At 33.2% G+C, this 20929-nt stretch overlaps 1 protein-coding gene across 1 annotated transcript; it reads left to right on the plus strand.

Annotated features, from left to right (window-relative positions):
• Positions 1-8976: 8976 nt before the first annotated feature.
• Positions 8977-10278, plus strand: LOC141705694 (exopolygalacturonase-like). Its single transcript, XM_074508579.1, has 3 exons — positions 8977-9240; positions 9354-9866; positions 10051-10278. The coding sequence occupies exons 1-3, from the start codon at positions 8977-8979 to the stop codon at positions 10276-10278; spliced, it is 1005 nt and encodes a 334-aa protein (XP_074364680.1).
• The last annotated feature ends 10651 nt before the right edge of the window (positions 10279-20929 follow it).

Raw genomic sequence — 20929 nt, forward strand, 5'->3', positions numbered from 1 at the left:
CAAAATATAATATAATAAGGTTCACAACACACGTGGTGTTGGACAATCCACTGGTATGGCTGTAGTATTATTTAGATTAGTTGTATATTGACTAATAAATAATACTAGTATACTTTGTGTATATTGAATAGGATCAAATTTAGAATTGTTCCCTTAATACTGATTAAGAAAGAGAACTAAGATTCTATGTTATTATTAATGCTTAGGTTCTTAATCCGGAAATAGTAATTGACACGTGTATATTATTTACATGCTTTGATTTATATATGAAGTAATTCTTTTGAATTATATCATTATATTTTGGGTGATGGAATTATATACTTGGTGGATATTAATTAATTGAAGGAATCCATGTCCTGATAATATTCGGGTTAATGATATCTCCATGAAAGCTCAAAAGATTTAATTATGTGAAACCCTGCAGTGGAATTATTCTGGCATAATTAAATAAAGGTTGAGTGGATGATCAAGGATAAAAGATATTAATTAAATAAATTATCAGTAATTTATTTTAATTAATGGACATAGCGATCTTTTAAACATGGGGAATTAATAAGCAAATAATATTGGAACCGAATTAATTATTTAATTACGGTATTAGGAAAGGTAGTGCAAATATTAATTCTTTAGTGGATTGAATTAATATTTAATTACAGTGGGCTAGGCTCCAGATGTAATTATAAGGCCCAACATACTTATCAATGTTCCCTATTGTAGCCTATATATATTCTTATTCTCTTCTTGCTTGGTAGAGGGTGAAAAACATATTGTAGCCACCAAGAAGCAAGAATAGGAGATAACTTGAGAAGACGGAGGCCACACTTCACTCAAGGGAATTTGGGAATAAAAATAGAAGAGCGTGGAATCAACCGTTAACAAGGTGATTTTCTTTTCGCAATCTTTATCGTAAAACGTAGTAGCACCCCAAGTCTGTGGTTCCCAACAATTGGTATCAATAGCCTGGTAAATGGGTTCTACGTTTTATGATATGATGTCCATGTCGTAATTTATATATGCGTGTATATAGTGTTTTGCTTGTATTGGTTTTGATGCAGGTTGTTAATCCACTATTATGGCCATGTATATTTTAATTATGTGTTTGGATCCCACGTGGTTTAATCGTGGGTTAATTTTTGTTTTGGTTTCCACGTGGTTTAATCGTGGTTGTAATTTACACGAGGTTGATCGTGTTAGAATAGATTTTACAAAATTAGTTTGTATTAGATCTATTTTTTTTGTAATTGTTCCGGGTATTTTGTAAACAATTATTTGCGATCGGAAATCAATTCCAGTGTATTTTTGTTCTGCTGTGCAACACAAGGGGCTGCTGTTAGTGTTTGGTTCGAACAATAACCAAAACAAAAACACAAACAGACAAGGCAACTGGCAGCTGGCGCGTGGAATCCAGCAGATACAGGGGGTAATGCAGGCCGAACCTACGCAACATGCCCAGTTTGGCTGTAACGCGGGGCCGTACCTGCGCAACACGCCCAGATTGGCTGTAACGCAGGTCTGGCATGCGCAACAGGTGCTGGCGGCAAAAATTTTTTTTTCTCAACAGCTGGAATTTTTTTCAGAGGGCCATAATAGTGGAAAATTTATTTTAATATTTTTTCCATTAATTTTTTAATTATTGCTTCTAATTTATTGATTTAGTGTGTCGTTAATTATGTGTGTAATTCCTTTAAAATTACATGTTTAACATAATTAGGACGACATGGACATAAAGTTTATTATTGCTTTAATTAAATGTTATATGTTGTTAAAATATGTGTGTATTTTGAATGCATGATTAGACATAATTGTAACGACATAGGGCCCCATTTAATTTTAAAATTCCTCAATTTTAATAAAAATTCTAAGTGGGAGAGGGAATTAATATGAAATTAAATCCCATGGTCTCCATTATGTTTGTATGTATTAATTTAACATAAAGACGAATATAAATTATATATGCGTCACCCATCGTGGCATGTAATTTATGGTGTCTAGAATGTTATAGAAATTACTAGAACAAACTTCTTAAATTAATAAGTTTTAAAAAGGAATAAATAGGAATTTTCTTTATTTCTGATATGGGGCGATTTTGTCAAAACGTGTTCATCGAACTTGTAAGCTTGGGTATTAAGTGAGACCGATGTGACTCCTCCACTACTTGGAATCAAACCATTGATGAATGTTGAATTGAAGTATTCTATCAAGGCAAAATTACGAATATTGGAAGGTAACACGCCACCCATCGTGGCGTACCAAGTTCCATAGATTTCGAATAATTTAAGATTTGATGATGGTATACACTTACTATGAAAAATAATATAGACCACCCCAACGTGGCATATTATTTAGTAATAGGACCGAAGTAACATTTAAACATAATTAGGTGGTATACATGTCACACCATCGTGGCGTACCAGAAACTTATGGTGTTTAGATGTTAGTGCATTTAATTTTAATAATTGTTAGAGGAATCAATAGCTCTTAATAATTAATGCACCCCTTATTTATGTGTAATGCGATGTTTTTTTTTTATGCATGATTCTCGGATAAAAATGGGCCTTAATCCCCGCTTATAATACTCTTTCTCATCTTCAGGAGCATCAGCAGCAGGCTGATCAGGCTTGGGTTCATAATTGCAAAACTTGTACTCCTCAGCAGTCAACACAATGTCCAAATTTCGTTTCCATTCAATATAGTTAGGTCCGGTAAGTTTGTTATCCTTAAGTATGGGAATAGTGGATTAAAGCCCATTTTATCCTGAGAATCATGCATAAAAAAAAACATCGCATTACACATAAATAAGGGTGCATTAATTATTAAGAGCTATTGATTCCTCTAACAATTATTAAAATTAAATGCACTAACATCTAAACACCATAAGTTTCTGGTACGCCACGATGTGTGACATGTATACCACCTAATTATGTTTAAATGTTACTTCGGTCCTATTACTAAATAATATGCCACGTTGGGGTGGTCTATATTATTTTTCATAGCTAAGTGTATACCATCATCAAATCTTAAATTATTCGAAATCTATGGAACTTGGTACGCCACGATGGGTGGCGTGTATACCTTCCAATATTCGTAATTTTGCCTTGAATAGAATACTTCAATTCAACATTCATCAATGGTTTGATTTCCAAGTAGTGGAGGAGTCACATCGGTCTCACTTAATACCCACAGCCTTACAAGTTCGATGAACACGTTTTTGACAAAATCGCCCCATATCAGAAATAAAGAAAATTCCTATTTATTCCTTTTTAAAACTTATTAATTTAAGAAGTTTGTTCTAGTAATTTCTATAACATTCTAGACACCATAAATTACATGCCACGATGGGTGACGCATATATAATTTATATTCGTCTTTATGGTAAATTACATACAAACAATAATGGAGACCATGGGATTTAATTTCATATTAATTCCCTCTCCCACTTAGAATTTTTATTAAAATTGAGGAATTTTAAAATTAAATGGGGCCCTATGTCGTTACAATTATGTCTAATCATGCATTCAAAATACACACATAATTTTAACAACATATAACATTTAATTAAAGCAATAAATAAAATTTATGTCCATGTCGTCCTAATTATGTTAAACATGTAATTTTAAAGGAATTACACACATAATTAACGACACACATAATCAATAAATTAGAGCAATAATTAAAAAATTAATGGAAAAAATTAAAATAAATTTTCCACTATTATGGCCCTCTGAAAAAAATTCCAGCTGTTGAGAAAAAAAAATTTTGCCGCCAGCACCTGTTGCGCATGCCAGACCTGCGTTACAGCCAATCTGGGCGTGTTGCGCAGGTACGGCCCGCGTTACAGCCAAACTGGGCATGTTGCGTAGGTTCGGCCTGCATTACCCCCTGTATCTGCTGGATTCCACGCGCCAGCTGCCAGTTGCCTTGTCTGTTGTGTTTTTGTTTTGGTTATTGTTCGAACCAAACACTAACAGCAGCCCCTTGTGTTGCACAGCAGAACAAAATACACTGGAATTGATTTCCGATCGCAAATAATTGTTACAAATACCCGGAACAATTACAAAAAAATAGATCTAATACAAAACTAATTTTGTAAAATCTATTCTAACACGATCAACCCTCGTGTAAATTACAACCACGATTAAACCACGTGGAAACCAAAACAAAAATTAACCACGATTAAACCACGTGGGATCCAAACACATAATTAAAATATACATGGCCATAATAGTGGATTAACAACCTGCATCAAAACCAATACAAGCAAAACACTATATACACGCATATATAATTACGACATGGACATCATATCATAAAACGTAGAACCCATTACCAGGCTATTGATACCAATTGTTGGGAACCACAGACTTGGGGTGCTACTACGTTTTACGATAAAGATTGCGAAAAGAAAATCACCTTGTTAACGGTTGATTCCACGCTCTTCTATTTTATTCCCAAATTCCCTTGAGTGAAGTGTGGCCTCCGTCTTCTCAAGTTATCTCCTATTCTTGCTTCTTGGTGGCTACAATATGTTTTTCACCCTCTACCAAGCAAGAAGAGAATAAGAATATATATAGGCTACAATAGGGAACATTGATAATTATGTTGGGCCTTATAATTACATCTGGAGCCTAGCCCAATGTAATTAAATATTAATTCAATCCACTAAAGAATTAATATTTGCACTACCTTTCCTAATACCGTAATTTAAATAATTAATTCGGTTCCAATATTATTTGCTTATTAAATTCCCCATGTTTAAAATATCGCATGTCCATTAATTAAATAAATTACTGATAATTTATTTAATTAATATCTTTTATCCTTGATCATCCACTCAACCTTTATTTAATTATGCCAGAATAAATTCCACCTGCAGGGTTTCACATAATTAAATCTTTTGAGCTTTCATGGAGATATCATTAACCCGAATATTATCAGGACATGGATTCCTTCAATTAATAATATCCACCAAGTATATAATTCCATCACCCAAAATATAATGATATAATTCAAAAGAATTACTTCATATATAAATCAAAGCATGTAAATAATATACACGTGTCAATTACTATTTCCGGATTAAGAACCTAAGCATTAATAATAACATAGAATCTTAGTTCTCTTTCTTAATCAGTATTAAGGGAACAATTCTAAATTTGATCCTATTCAATATACACAAAGTATACTAGTATTATTTATTAGTCAATATAAACTAATCTAAATAATACTACAGCCATACCAGTGGATTGTCCAACACCACGTGTGTTGTGAACCTTATTATATTATATTTTGAAATTTATAAAGAATTTAAAAATAAATAAATTTAGACTTATGTAGCTGATGATAAATACATTTAAAAGGAACAATATATATATATATATATATATATATATATATATATATATATCCAAAACTGAATTTTAAAATGTTTCCAAATTATATAATTAGTGTTTTTATTTGTGGAGCATGTACGAAAGATCTTATTTTATTTACGTGATAATGAACAATATGACCATCAATGTAACCACGTCTCCTAAGTTGTGAACAATTTGAAAAAAAGCTAACATTTCTCTATTTTTAAATCTCAATTATTTAATGCCAAATCACAAATGAAATTAACAAAGATTCTAAGAACACAGTAAACAGTAGTATCTGAATTGAATACTGTTAGATGTTTGAATATAGTATAAAATTATTATTGAATATGACTCTATGATGTACATTTTAAAATTTTCACAAGTTCAAATTATGGTTGAATATTTTTTTAAAATTTTAAAATTTAAAATATCTCACTATTTTTTACGGAAAAGAAAATTTTAATTCGTAGAAAAATATCCTCATGAAGAAATACAATGTGAGAATGTAAATTATCTGAATATAGATAATTGATATTAGAGGATTACAAGTATGATCGTAAAAATCGAAAATTGGTACTAATCAGTAGAGGTACCGATTAGCGACTAATCTGTAAATCGAGGATTAATCAGAATGATTAATCGTCACATTAATCGGAATGATTTTAATATATACCCCCTCCGTCTCGCTGAATTGTTTACCTACACTGTTTGCACGTATTTCGAGGCTTCAATAAAGTATAGTTTCATAATGTTTTTTTAAAATTTTTTTTTTTTTAATAAAAGTTTAAACATGAAACTTTTTTTCAGAATTTTTTTTAAAAAATAAAATATTATTGAAGTATACTTTAAACGAGTATTGAAAAGCATGCCGAAAAGTAACGTAAACAATCCAATGGGACGGAGGGAGTACTAAAGATCATTTTTACTCACATATAAAAATATATTATAGATTTTAAACTTTTTTTAAGTTTTAAAATAAAAATAAATTGTAAAATTATTTTTTATGTAATGAAAATATAATTAACTCACATTATATCATAAAATTAAATTACATGTATTATTAATATAATTGGTTTGGTCATGACCCTTTAATAATTCTTAAACAACCAACGCAGCAAAAGGCTAGTGCCTAGTAGACTAATAAAACACGCATGTTTCATCTCATTTTTAATGCTCCATTTCATCTGCTTTTTTCATAAACTCTCAATCCCCCTGTTAGTTTTATCCGTCTTCGTCCACAATATCAACCTTTCTCCTTCCAACAATTGCAGCCAATTCATCATTCAAGCTCATATTCTGAAATCAGTAAATTATTTGACCCTTCATTAGAAACATCTAAGCATCAGCAGTAAATTATTTGACCCAATTTTTGCGATCTTGACCCGATTTCAACCCAGTTTTAACCCCATTATTGTAAAAACGTTTTTTAACCAATGTTGGGTTATTAGGCAGGCTCCCGATTGCCGACTTATCGGCCAATTAATCGGCGATTTAGCCATTTTTAGAACCATGATTACAAAGAAAAATCCCTAAAAACACTCTGATTGAATATAGTGGAATATCAATAAAATTTAGCAAAATATTTGAATTGAACGATTATTTCACCTAAAATAAGGGGAAGTAATCACGACAGTGAAATCGATTCAATCAAATAATAGAATCAAAATTTCGAGAAAAAATGGTGCTACAAAACATACGTATATATCAATATATTACAAACAACATGCAAATACTAATAACTAAGGAACTATCCTCGATCTAACAACTAAATCATATTTGAAATTCACCCGAGAATAATTGAATTACAAAATTTTCAAGCCGTGCAAAATGACAAATAAACAAACATAATATACCAAAATAGATTAAAAACAATCTTATAAAATTAATTAGTTTTAGAGCCAAGATCTAAATATATCTTCAATTTTAACTTTTTTGCAATGAAAGTCAAAAGATTATATTTTATTTACTCAATTTTTCTTCACCATTGCAATGGATCCACCCTAAATTGATATGACACTTTTGGTTCCATATTTGATTAATTTTTTATCAGATTAATTTTTAGGAGAAGTAACTCGACTCATTCACATCCAAAAAATATACAATTTTAAAAAATATAAATGAAAAGTATCTCATTATTTATTTCGAGAACGCTCAAATAAGATCATATCTGATTTAATCCGAGTCTAATTCGTATTTAAATCGGATGAAACTCAAATTGAGGTAAGATAAGATTTGGATTTCGGATAATAAGTTATAGCTTCTTTTAATCTCTGAGATTTTTAAAACTATATAATCATTAAAATTTAATATTTTTAAAATACTACAATATGCTTTTTTCAAAAAAAATTGTTGATCAAATAACTTTGCTAACTTTGACATAAAATTATTTTAGATATGGATCTTGAAAAGACCAAAGAATTTTGCCGAAATGTTAACCGTTAACGTACTCGTTAAATTTTATAATAATATAAAACATAAATCATCATTTTTCTAATTTGGATTTATATCTACTCTCATATGTTAAGTCGTATGGAGTTCAGATAATTTATGATTCGATTTTGATTGGTTTCAAATTATAATCAATAATATTCATATTATTTTTGGTTGATAAATTTTACAGTTCCAAATAATTTTCAGATCAATTTGAATTAGCCTTTAGATCATTATCGGGTTATATGAGTTGGATATATAATCGATTCTCGGTATTACACATCTCGGTTCGATTTTTCGGATATAGGACCATTATCTGTTAATGTATAGGTTTTTGTAGGAGTTTTTTCTTAAAATTATGGACATTTAAAAAAAACCAACAGAATTATATATAATGTAATTAGTTAAAATTCCTCAAGTTCTTATAAATGACTGTACTTTTTTTTCTTCAAATTTTCGTTAGTCTGCTAAATCTATTGGTACATATAAGAGTTTTTCAGTTTCTTCTTAAATATTGAACATTTATTGAAAATAAATCTATAAATACAAGTTATGTGATTTTCTTTTGACGCGCATGGGATCTTTTGAATTTTGCCTTAAAAATCTTTGAACATTTTTATAAAAAGTAAGAGAAATCAGCTGTCTTCTTCTGATCTGTGTAATCCGATTTTGTCTTATCTTAGTTAATCTGTTAAATTTTTGAACATAATTAGTCAAGATACTGTGAAAATGTAATAAATCTTACGGATATAATAAATTGGCAGATTTTTTTTAACAGAATGCATGAATAATATTTTACACAAGCCAGTAATGCATTAGCAAAATCTAATTAAATAGCATTCTCTCTCAAAAGTAACTAATAAACACCACGATAAATCTTTATATTCAGTTTTTGAGCACAAGAAGAAAAAACGAGTTTAAGATGTCCATAGTTCAAATGGTTTGTCTCTTGGCACTGATGCTAGCTTTGAGCACTGAAGTTGAAGGTGATGGTAATACATACGATGTGACAAAATATGGCGCTGTTTCAGATGGAACAACCGATAACACTCATGTATTTCATAAGTTTCACACAGTTGTGAAAGATTTTAATTTTCTATAATTTTTTTGAAAGCTATAATTAATAAGACTAATAGTATTTAAAACACCGTTTTTACGATATGGTGTTTTTACTGCAGGCTTTCCTTGATACATGGAACGCGACTTGCGAATCAGGTGGTACGATGGTGATACCAGCAGCAGACGGGAAGTTTTGGTAAACAAGATAGAGCTTGGGGGACCATGTAATGGTCAAGTTACGTTTCAACTTGATGGGATTATAGTGGCACCTGAGGGCAATCCATATTCAGATTGCTGGTTTACGTTCCAAGGTGTCGATAATTTGAATATCCAAGGTTCTGGTATGTTTGATGGAAATGGTCCTTCAGCTTGGGAACATTGCCCTGTATGCGCTGCAGTAAGTTTCACAATTTCACTCATTTTTACATCCAATTTAATTTACTACTTATTTATCAAGGACTGTAAAGTTATGTAACATGTCTGTGCGATGACCGGAAATGTTTTTGGCAGACAGTGGGATTTTATGGTACTAACAATGCACATATTCAAGACATTACATCACTTAACAGCGAAGGCTTCCACTTTCTCATCGATGGAGTGGATGGTATGACATTTGAAAACATCAACATTACAGCGCCAGGTAATAGTCCTAACACCGATGGAATAAATATGGAAAATGCTAATAATATCCAGATTCTTGATTCCAATATCGGCACTGGTGATGACTGCGTGGCCATTGGACAAGGAAGCACAAACATCAATGTTACCGGTGTTAATTGTGGTCCGGGGCATGGGATTAGTATCGGAAGCATTGGCAAGGTTGCAGAAGATAAATCTGTGCAAGGAGTTCAAGTACAAAGTTCTACTCTAACCTCTACTCAAAATGGTTTGAGGATAAAATCCTGGGCTCCTTCATATCCTGTGAATGTTTCGGATGTTACTTACCAAAATATTACTATTGATAATGCAAATAATCCAATAATCATTGACCAGACATACTGTTATGCTGACGAGCAATGTCCGGTAAGTTTTCAATCTTACACTAATAAAGATGTTGCGGACTTGTGTGGGTCTAAACTGGATCATTAAACCATCTTCTTAATATGTAAATAAATTTTACTGTTAGTTTTATTCGTTTTCATAATCAGAGATCTAGTAATCGGTATTTATTAGCCCTCTATTAACGAATTTCTTTCATACTTAACAGGGAGACTCGAAAGTTCAAATCAGCAATGTGAAGTATATTGGCGTTACCGGAACATCAGCATCTCCAGTTGCTGTAGATCTACAATGCAGCAACAGCATGCCATGCCAAGACATATACCTGGAGAACATCGATCTTTCGTTGACAGGTGGAGGGCAAACATCTTCCAGCTGTGCCAATGTTAACCCGACATACTCGGGGACTCAAAATCCTGCTCCTTGTAGTCAATAAGAGATTGATCCATATTGTATGACAAATAAGAAACACATACAAATTGAACAGAGACAAGATATAAACATATTTGAGAATGAAGGTGGAAACACATTCAATTGTGTATGACCTGAAATAATCTTTACTAAGAAAACAATGTCTCTTTCAATTTTACTTCAGCTTTAATGTGTGCTCCATCATATTGATTATCATATTTTCACAAGTTAAAATTAAATACGAAAGCGATTTTTTTAGCTTAGAGCTTCTGCAAAGGAAACTTTATACAAGCTCTTAAATGAAAAATGTAACTGTTACACATGTGAGGTGGTTGTATAATTTGTCCTATATAACTATTCATAACGCTGCATTGTTAGGAAGATGATGAATCCCAAAGAAGGCCAGTTACAGGTGCTAGCGGATTATACAAGGATTTATTTGAGATTTTCCATAGGAGCAGTCATTATGAATTCAGAAACGTACACTATAACCACCATAATCTGTATAACTAATCTGTATAACCACCAGCTAATTGGAAGCATTGGCATGGTTGAGGAAGACTAAGATGTACAGGGAGTTAATGTACAAAGTTCTACTACAACCTCTACTTATAATGGTTTGAGGATATAAGCCTGGGCTCCTTCATATCATGTTACTGTTTCGGATGTTACTTACCATGATATTACTATCAATAATGCAAGTAATCCAATTGTCATCGACCAGACGTACTGTTTTATCGACAAGGAATTCCTGGCAAGTTTTCAATCTTCAACCAATATAAATGTCAGTGCCCAGTGGACTTCAGGACTTGCGCAGTTATACTTAATTGAGTGAGCATAATTTTGACCATGAGTTCCCAACATGTAACTAAATCTTCTTGTTAATTTCATTCATTTTCATGATTAGAGATTTCATATTTGGTAATTATTGACCCTCTAATAACGTGTTTCTCCATGCTAACCAGAAAGAGTCAAAAGTTCAAATCAGCAATGTGAAGTATATTGGAGTTACAAGAACATCAGCAACTCAAGTTGCTGTAAATCTTCGATGCAGCAAGAATAAGCCATGGCATGCCAAGATATATATCTTGAGAACATTGATCTTTGGTTAACAGGAGGACAAACATCTTCTAGCTATGCCAATGTTAATGTGACATACTCGCGCAGGGACTCAAAATCCCCCTCCTTGTAATCGATAAGGAATTGATCCATGGATAACGTTATCGATTACTCTTCTGTATTGAGTACTTATTTGAAGATTTCTCTTATCGATATTCATCTATTCTTTGACTGGTATTTACAAGTGAGCTAGAACAAGTAAAAATAATTTAATAATGTGCACGACTAAATTTTACAAGTGAGTCGGAGCAATTAAATATAATTTGAAAATACACAACAATCACCCTGGAAACATGAACTTAAGAGACTAGTGATGGTAGTGATTCAGACAACAATAACAATAGCACTTCTTCAACTAGCTCAGAGGCAACACAGAAAGAGAGATAATATATGTACAGTTTAGAAAATGAAAAAGGTGGAAATACATGCACTAGTGGATGACCAAAATGTAATTTCTGCTTATGTGTGATCCGGGCTCTTTCTATACTATTCTATAATAGTCGAACTAGATGATAATTTATAGTTTGGTTAATTTTGTCAGGTCCAAAGGTATCGTAGAAGGGGGGTTGAATACGATACCACCAATTAATTCCAATTCAAAACAAGTTCTTAATTTATGCTGGAAAGTAAAAACACAACACAATTAAAGGAATATATTTCGATTGGTATAAACCTTAATGTGCTACAATCTAATCAATTGATTAGCTTCTACAGAAATTCCAACAGCATAACAGTACAGTTACAAAGCAATTAATATGAACTTGAATTCTCCGTAATGCTCTCCATAAAAGCTTCTCAGTTTGCTGGTGAAGAATTCTCTTCTAAATAAATGCTGAGATTTCTGTTTTATTGTAGACTTAAAACCAAATTCAATACGTGGCTTCTTCTGGTCCAAGCATTCTAATTTGCTGCATTTCAAATAACCCAAGTCACTAGTAGTCGAATTTGCATTCCTTCTTAGTAGTCGAATTTGACCTTGATGAAATTCGACTAGTAGAATATAGAAGTCAAATTCTATACATGTGTAGCACTTGGAGAATATTCTAATTAAGTAGAAGTCGATTTTGGAGAGGTCAGAAATCGACTAGTAGAATAACATTCCACTAGTTGATTTTCCACTAGTCGACTTCATACAAGTCGAATTCTACTAGTTGAAAATCAACTTCTATGCCTTAGAATATTTTCACTCCTTCTTCTTTTCTTCAATTCTGAATACATTCTTTTGTATGATCTTGAATTCACTTGACACTTCTTTTGTACACTTGAATGATCAATCCTGGAATGCTGACACTTAGTGCACTGGTCTGGTTCACAAACGACTAGCCCTGAATTGAATATCCTTATCCTTTCTGATTGTTCCTTGTTAATGAATTCTGACTTGAGTTCTATAGATTGTTCCACTGGAATCACTTGATTTCTATACTTGAATCTTCAACTGTATTAAAACACAAGTCCTCTGATTGGTTATTCTTCACAGAGGCCTGATCCCTGAATGATCTTCTTTCTATGACTTCAAATGGACTTGCACTTGTAATACTGTGTTCTGACTCTTGTATGTGTCTGATCATTCTTCTTCTGGATTCCTGATTTCTTGTACAGACGTAGTATTATTAACCTGTCCTGTTCTAGTGTTGTTATTGTGTTGAGTTATCACGCGACTGTTCATACAGCTATGCAGTCTCACTAACAATCTCCACCTATGTGATTGTTAAGCTTAACAGACAAATTAAATAGAGAGGATAACTCAACTAACAACTAGAAAAAGTAATGTACCAGGACTTGTAAATAATGCTACTGGTTTTCTAGATCAAATATTACATTTCCAGATTTCTTGAGTAACTGAAATAAAAGATGCTTGTTCCTCTAGCACTGAACTGATCTTCAAGTAGTTTCATCTTCATTTCCTTAGTCTTCAAATCTCTGCCAGATAATAGTTCCCAGTCTTGAAGTAATCATCGGTAGCTTCTCTTGTACAACCACATTTCCTGTTGAGAAGCGCATATCTCTCTTGCTTCTCCCCCTATGAGAATCAACTGCTTAAAGGAGATCACTTCGTCTACCACCTCTCCCGTACAATAGGATCCGCATATAAGAACTAATGGTACTCCCCTTTTCGAAAACAGCTTCTTCCCTTATGAAGAATAGTGATGAACCAAACCACTTCTTCTGATGTTGTGTGATGTACACGTGCTTTACCGTTTTCCTCATCCCTGCTATTTCTCCCCCTTAGTTGAGGAATCCTCCAAACTATTATATAAGCTTTTATCTCCCCCTTAGAGAAGGAATGTATGCTGTTGTCTGAAGGAGTTCTCGTATATTACTTGGTTGGAAAATAAATAACAAGTCAAAGTCTGATCAACCATGTCCCTTTAAATGATGCAAGAATGACTTCACCGTTGATCATCATGTTCACCAATCTTCCCAACTCCTTATACCTCCCAAATGTGAGATCACCAATTATTAGCTCCCAAAGGTCCCGAAGTATTCTAATCCAATCTGTAAATGTTAGGTTCCTAAGAGTTAGGTTCCAATCATAAACAGATTCGAGACCCGAAGTATCAAGAACCATGTTTAGGGATAGGGAATGGGATATGGTGTTTCTGTCTTTCTTCTTCCTCACTGTGAGTGTGTGATTCTGTTTCGTGTACCTCACAAGTGTTTCACTCTTCTCTCCACTCGTGTTTACACTCATTCTCACAAGTGTATCACTCCTCTCATAGCTCCAAAATCCAGCTGTACCTGCAAGGAAAATCACCTTAGCCATCCTTAAGGAGGTCACAGGTGGTGAAATGGGAGTTCGCAAATCCCCATCCTTGTTAGACTCGTCAGATGAATCTGAGTCATAATCTACAAGTTGCTAGTTTCCCTTTTAGGGTTCCAGATTTGAACTCTGGGAAGGTAAACAATGATCCAAAGATTTAGCATAAAGATCAAAGTTTCCTTCTAATGTCTGTGAAGACATTTCCTTGTGACTCATCATGTAATATCTGAATCATTGTCAACAAGTTGCCGATCTGCACCTATGTAAGATCCACTATCCGCAGAGGCATCTAGGTTTATTAGTCCTGGGGAGGTAGACACTGACCACTGACATATGGCTATTGGATCAGTATCCTCTCCTACCACCTATAAAGGCAATTAGTCCATAAAAGAACCTTGAACAATCGAATCTGACCGTAAAATGGTCGAAACTCTTATTTCCGTCAACTCATCCTATGTGTGTGTAACCTTTCCTTGTGCATCAAGAATTGTTTATGTTGAGGTGGTGACACTACATCGGATACCTTGGCCGATAGGTAAATTTCAATAGACGCACCTGTTGAGAGGATGAATCTAGTAACTGTTTTTGTGCCTTTTCAGCCATTACATCTTTTTAAGAAGATGTATGGGGGCTAGCATTTGTCTCAGTTTTGATATATTCAACTTTGTAGGAGACAGAGCTGCTGGGTTGACTTCAGAACCTTCCTTGTGTGTGCACTAAGGCATTTTCTCCCTCACGCTCATTCGTACTTCATTTTAGTGGTAAGAGAGTGTTGGTTGGTTCTGTTTCTGTGTTTGTCTTTACAGTCTGGGATAGAAGTTGTGGGTTTTCAACCTCATGACTATCAAATGAAAGAATGCCATTGGAGGCTGAACCTGCATCACAGAACATATGGCACTATAGAGATAAAATGCACTTAAGATCTATAATGAATGAAAATATGCATTTAATCTTTTGAGAGAAATGATGTATAATAGTGATTTCAAAAAGATTTTAATGAAATAAGAAATCACCAATGTAGAAAGAAGTTTGATTTCTCCTAAATTGTTCGTGTGCACAAGTCTGTTTTTATGCATAAAAAGATAAATGATTTTGATAAGACACAGACTGATGACCTAGCAGTATTAAGAAGAGAAAGAAAGATTTTTTCTTTCAATATGAATGAGTTTTTAGAAAGCATTGATCACTTAGGTGGTAAAGTCTAAGCAATTCTCATTCATGTCAAAAGGCTCCATAATCTATCTTTATAAAATTATTACCAACAAATATTGTTTTATGATAAATAATCTAATAAGACTAACTATGCTGCTAATTTCAAATTGTAGTGAATCTGTCATGGATATAGCAACTCATATAAATTCATTAGAACTGAAAATCTCACAATTATCTGCAACAAAATATTAACAACTATATCATTGTCTGATACTTGTCAAGTACTTTCGATACCAATAATTATGTTGCATCCTATTTTAAACATTAAAATAAGATATCAATGAATTAAATACCAATTATCAATCAAAAAAGACATCAGCATTCAATTTCATATATCGTACAATTGTTAACTCCTAACAACTGTAATATCTCAAACAATATTGATTCGATAAAGTAAAGCAACATTAACCAACATTGTCTTGTTTGCAATCTTAGACAAATATTCTAAGTTCCATATACTTTGATCCATATGAGCTATTGCATCATTATCAAAGTGTTTAGGAATTTGCAAGAAGTATAAAAATTATTCTAACTTGACAACATATGGTTACTTTCTAATAAAGCAATCAAACATTTTAACCATAGTTGTACTTAAGAAATTTTGTACACTTTCTATATTAGTATAAGTGACTGAAGATTAACATTGATTAATTGGCGGAGTTCTAAGTAAAGTCACAAATAATAATACTACACAATTAGTTCATACTTGAACTCTTAACTAAATATCATTAACTGATATAAGTCAAAAAATTAGCATACAAACAATCATGCTACCAATCATGATATGATTTCATGTGAACTCTTGAGATATGAACATTGCTAAATTCACTAAAAACCCAAATCTCATAATTAACTTATTACACATAAGTTACAATCAATATACTAGATATCAATGTTGACAGATTTAGTTATAATCAATCATGGTGCCTATTTATTTTAAGTTAGTTTGAATTATGGAGCAAATAACATCACTGAAATTGCTCTCAATTTCCATAATCCAAACTACCCAATAAATATAAATATATATGAGTTAGATAGCTAGCACTTAAATATTTATAATTATAATTGTATAATCACCAATAGGATATATGACTTATATATATAGCAATACTCTTTGGATGATTAGTAATTTAGAATACTTTTTTAAGATATAGAATATTGAGAGTTTTATACACTGACTTAGAAAATACTTTAACTTCCAATATCAGTGATTTTAGAAATAAACATTGATTACTTAGAACAAAAATTCTAAATAATATCACTAATACTAAAAGTATCACAATTATTCGTACAAGATACATATAACTATGCTACATATTATTTTAATACAGTTCAAATTATGGGACTAATATGGAATGGAATTGTCTACAATCATAATTTAAATCAATTAAAATAATATTCAACCTTAATACTATAACACTTAACTACCATAAATGTAAATGATATTGTAATCATGATAATCAAGATAGTAGCACTAAGTACGAGGTACTAGATTACTGATAAATTCACAAGTCCTTTAAATATTGAAGATTTAATACTTGTGAACTTATATTAAGAATTCCTTATAGATGGGATTTCCAACTAATATGCAATGAATGATATCCCACATTTACAAACCAGTCTTGAAAATTAACTTTAACAAGTGATTTAATAAATGTTTCTGCAAGTGACTCTTTGACTAAAAGACATGCTCTCGAAAATAAAATGATACCTGGTGTCAAGGTGCCTTGTCATAGAGGGTTTCCACAGAGTTGTTGGATTTAAAGTTGTTTCTTATCATAACAAGAAATTAATCTTCTTCCATAAAGTTGACAGCTTCTCGAGATGCTTCTCCTGTCACTTAAGTTGACAGCCTCAGAGATGATTCTCCTGTCTTTCTTACAACCTGTCTAATCTGTATCTATATAGCCAAACATGTTAAGCATAATATCTTTTAGGGTACTTTACTCCAAGAGTTCGATAGTCCCTTAAATATCTAATAATCTTGTTAATAGCTATAAGATTGGATTTCTCTAGGATCCACTTGGAACCTTGCACTTTGGCATCTTGAGAACATACATGTTGTCTATTAGCATTTGAGTAAAGAACTGAGCTCGTCGTACCTCTATAGCTTGTCATTATACCTGAGTTGTACTGATCAAGCTTTAGTGGTTTATATTGGTAAGTAGTCTTAGCATGTTCAGAATCTTCCAAATTTTGCATCTTCAAAAGATCCTTAACTTACTTGTATTGCCATCATTATTTCGGTTTACTTGTGCTCCTAAGAGAATTGTTCTTTTCGCATGCTTGAGCTCCTAAAAGAATGATTCTAATGGCCTGCTTGAAGTCATTCCAAAAAGAATTGTAACCTTTCCAACATGCTCCTCCATACCTACTCTGCAATTACTTAACAAATAATCTTGCACAAGTTTTGTTAGTAGACCAACATATAAAATTATCATTATATCAGAGCACATATATAACATTATGTTTGTGCCTAGTGATAAGAGAGTTATTAATATGACGACTCTACTAGTTCATATTAAACTGTAACTTCAGTTAGAGTGACATACCATGTCCTTGATGATTGCTTGAGTAATATACTAGTTCATACCAATCTGAAGTGAGCTTGTGAAGAAGAGATATACGTGGTCCAATAGGTTTGCAACTGCAAAGTCCATGAACTGTTGTGCATTGACTTCCTCTTTTGACTCACCAACCAGGAGTGCACTTGTACACATCTACTAGAGTCCAATTCTAAGTGTAATGTGCATCAGGTGCCTGATATGTCGTGATATCCTCAAGTCTCATCACTAGTGCTTTCTGTTAGATACTGCTTCCTAATAATAATCTAGCATCTAATTTGGCCTTGTCCCTCGTAACAATGCCATTGTCATCCAGTTTGACTTCTGGTTATCCTTGTACCAATTACAAAGTTATCATTTGGTTTGGATACCAGCTTCCCTTCAATCTGCTTGCTGACTGATTGAGTTCATCTTGCTTTGCAATCACCCAATCAATCCGGATCTATCAGAGCTTCTATAACTTTCTCAGTTTCTTTTTCAAATAGAAAACTAGAGAAATAATCATTCGCACTCAGTAGCCCTACTAATCATTACTCCACCATCTGGATCACTTAAGAACTATACTCTGGGAATAGACTTGACATCAAACCCTTTATCTCAGCAGATATGTTTTGTTGTGTCCTCTGAATTTTCAATGTGGTGTTGTGTCTAACTAATTAATCCTTCTTTTGCTCCCCCTAAGCTGTTGCTGGGATTTCCTGAAAATTCTTACCCTTGTTGACTGGCTTCATTGAAATAATGAGTTATGTTATACACTGCCATTCCATTGCTTGGATATGAATCATCAATACCATTAATTTCTCCTCTAACAGCTTGGAGCATGGAGTTGTTGAAATGTGCACTTAGACTGTCAATCATCTTCTGTTGAAAAACCACAAATGCCCTGTAGGTTGTAGACTCCACTGAGTAGCCAATGAAAATATCCTAACTGTAGAACATTCTCTCCAAACACTTTGAGGTTATCCAATGTTTGCTTCTGTTGGCCATTGACTCATTAGTGGTCTTCATGTATACATCCAGATCAAGGCTTGATCTTACGTGTTGCAAACTGTTTTGACTGCTCCAGCCCTTTGGTATTTAGAAAGTCTTGATTAGCTTGATATTTCCTTTGTAGCTTTCATCAAGTTCTGGTTCTTCCTTTTTACCACTCCATTTTGACACGGAGCTCTTAGTGTTGAATATGTCTCAAAATATTCTTGATGATACAGATATTAATCAGAACTGCTTCTTAAATTCAGTCCCATTACCTGATCACCGGATCATTTCTTTTACAGTTGCTTCCAGCTTGATCTTCTTTGATGTGATCAATCACCATCTGCGATGTCTTGTCTTGAGAACGCACGAACAACAACTTTGTTAAGAGTAGTCATCCACCATCACTAGGTTATGTCTTTACTTTGATGTGATGTTATCTTTGACTCCTCTTTCTGACATGCCTCACATTTATCATTTTCTGTATTCTAGATAAGGTAGTCCTCTCACTAAACCCTTTTCACAAAAAAGTTCCTTGAGTTGATGTTCAAGGGTGAGAGCTTTTATGCCATAACCAGCTGTCATTTGCAGATGCTTTACTGTAGAAGCACATTACTTGACCATCTTCTGCAGAATTCCAGTCAGCTACAAACAGATCACCTTTTCTTACTCCATTGAGAGCAAGCCTTTCATTCTTCTGATTAGTGATCAAACACTTCTCCTTCTTGAAAAACATCACATCCTTTGTCACAGAATTGACTTATGCTTAGAAGATTATGCATAAGACCATCAACCAGAGAGATTTCTTCTATGATGACATTTCCAATTTCCAAACAGCCATATCCCGTTGTATAACCTTTGCTGTCATCTCCAAAGGTAACCATTGGGCTAGGTTTCTCAACCACCTTTGATAGCAGGGCTCTATCTCCATCATATGCCTCGAACATCTACTGTCCAGAATCCACATGACCTTCTTCTTCTTTATGCCCTGTATACAAAGGATTAAGATTTCTTTGGTACCCCAACCACGTTGGGTCCAGGGTACTTAGAATATATGCATATCTAGTAGATTTCTTAACATTCTTGACAGATTCAACATGCTTTACATTGTCATTGACTGTGTCCTTAACACCCTTGGAAGGACAATTAGCTTTGCTTTTGGTCTTAGTGAAGGTAGCCTCTTTCCTAGCACTAGGAGGGCTTGTAGTCTTTGACTTACTCTTGTTCTTATGCATATAATTATCATGATCATGGCATGCATTGTGTGAGTGTGTGTAATCAAGATACGTTTTCATGAATGAAACAACACATGACATGCAAGCAGGCTTATCACACTTGGAAGATTTAGGAACACTAGGCATGGTATGCATATTAACATTTTTTACTTTGTCCAATTTAACCTTTTTACATGCATGAGATAGGTGTCCAGTGGATCCACCGTTATTACACACCTTTCTAGGGCAATCCTTTCCTGTTCTGCCACTTCTATTCTTACTAGATTTAGTGGTGAAACTAAAACCTAGTCCTGCAGTAGTTTGTTAACTTTCAGGGGATGCTTGTTTATCAGATTTCTTAGCATTTTTATCTTTTATCTTTTCAAGATCTTCAACAAGCATCTCATGATGAATGAACAAATTCTCCTTATCAAAAGGTTCAGAATATGCCTTCTTGAACAAAGGTTTCTTAGCATTCTTCAGAACATGTGGTGTATCTAGTGGATTAACAACTTTTATTACAGGTTCATTATCCACCACATGTTTCTTACTAGATTTCCTAAGTTCATCATAATCTAGTCCAATTCCAAGTTTTCTACTTACAACTTGACTAGATATGAGTTCCTTTGCAAGATTAGCAGAATTAGCATAAGCCTGAAGCTTAGTTTCTAATTCCTTTATCTTCTCATCCTTTCCTTCTATAGTCTCAACATGTTTCTTATCTCTAAGTTCCAGATATTGATTTCTTGTTTTAAGGTCTTCTATAGCAACATTGAGAACTAGCTTATCATTTTCAGTTTTGATCTTTTCTAGTTCTTTCTTTAAGTCACTAGC

Source organism: Apium graveolens, unplaced genomic scaffold, assembly GCF_009905375.1.
Source record: "Apium graveolens cultivar Ventura unplaced genomic scaffold, ASM990537v1 ctg9230, whole genome shotgun sequence".
Taxonomy (NCBI): Eukaryota; Viridiplantae; Streptophyta; class Magnoliopsida; order Apiales; family Apiaceae; genus Apium; species Apium graveolens.

What these genes read in the sequence shown, in the direction of transcription:
- LOC141705694 (XM_074508579.1), top strand. Translation starts at nt 8,977, where the DNA reads ATGGAACGCGACTTGCGAATCAGGTGGTACGATGGTGATACCAGCAGC. An exon ending in ATTGCCCTGTATGCGCTGCA is followed by an intron (nt 9,241 to 9,353) that starts GTAAGTTTCACA and finishes TGTTTTTGGCAG; the next exon opens with ACAGTGGGATTTTATGGTAC. An exon ending in ATGCTGACGAGCAATGTCCG is followed by an intron (nt 9,867 to 10,050) that starts GTAAGTTTTCAA and finishes CATACTTAACAG; the next exon opens with GGAGACTCGAAAGTTCAAAT.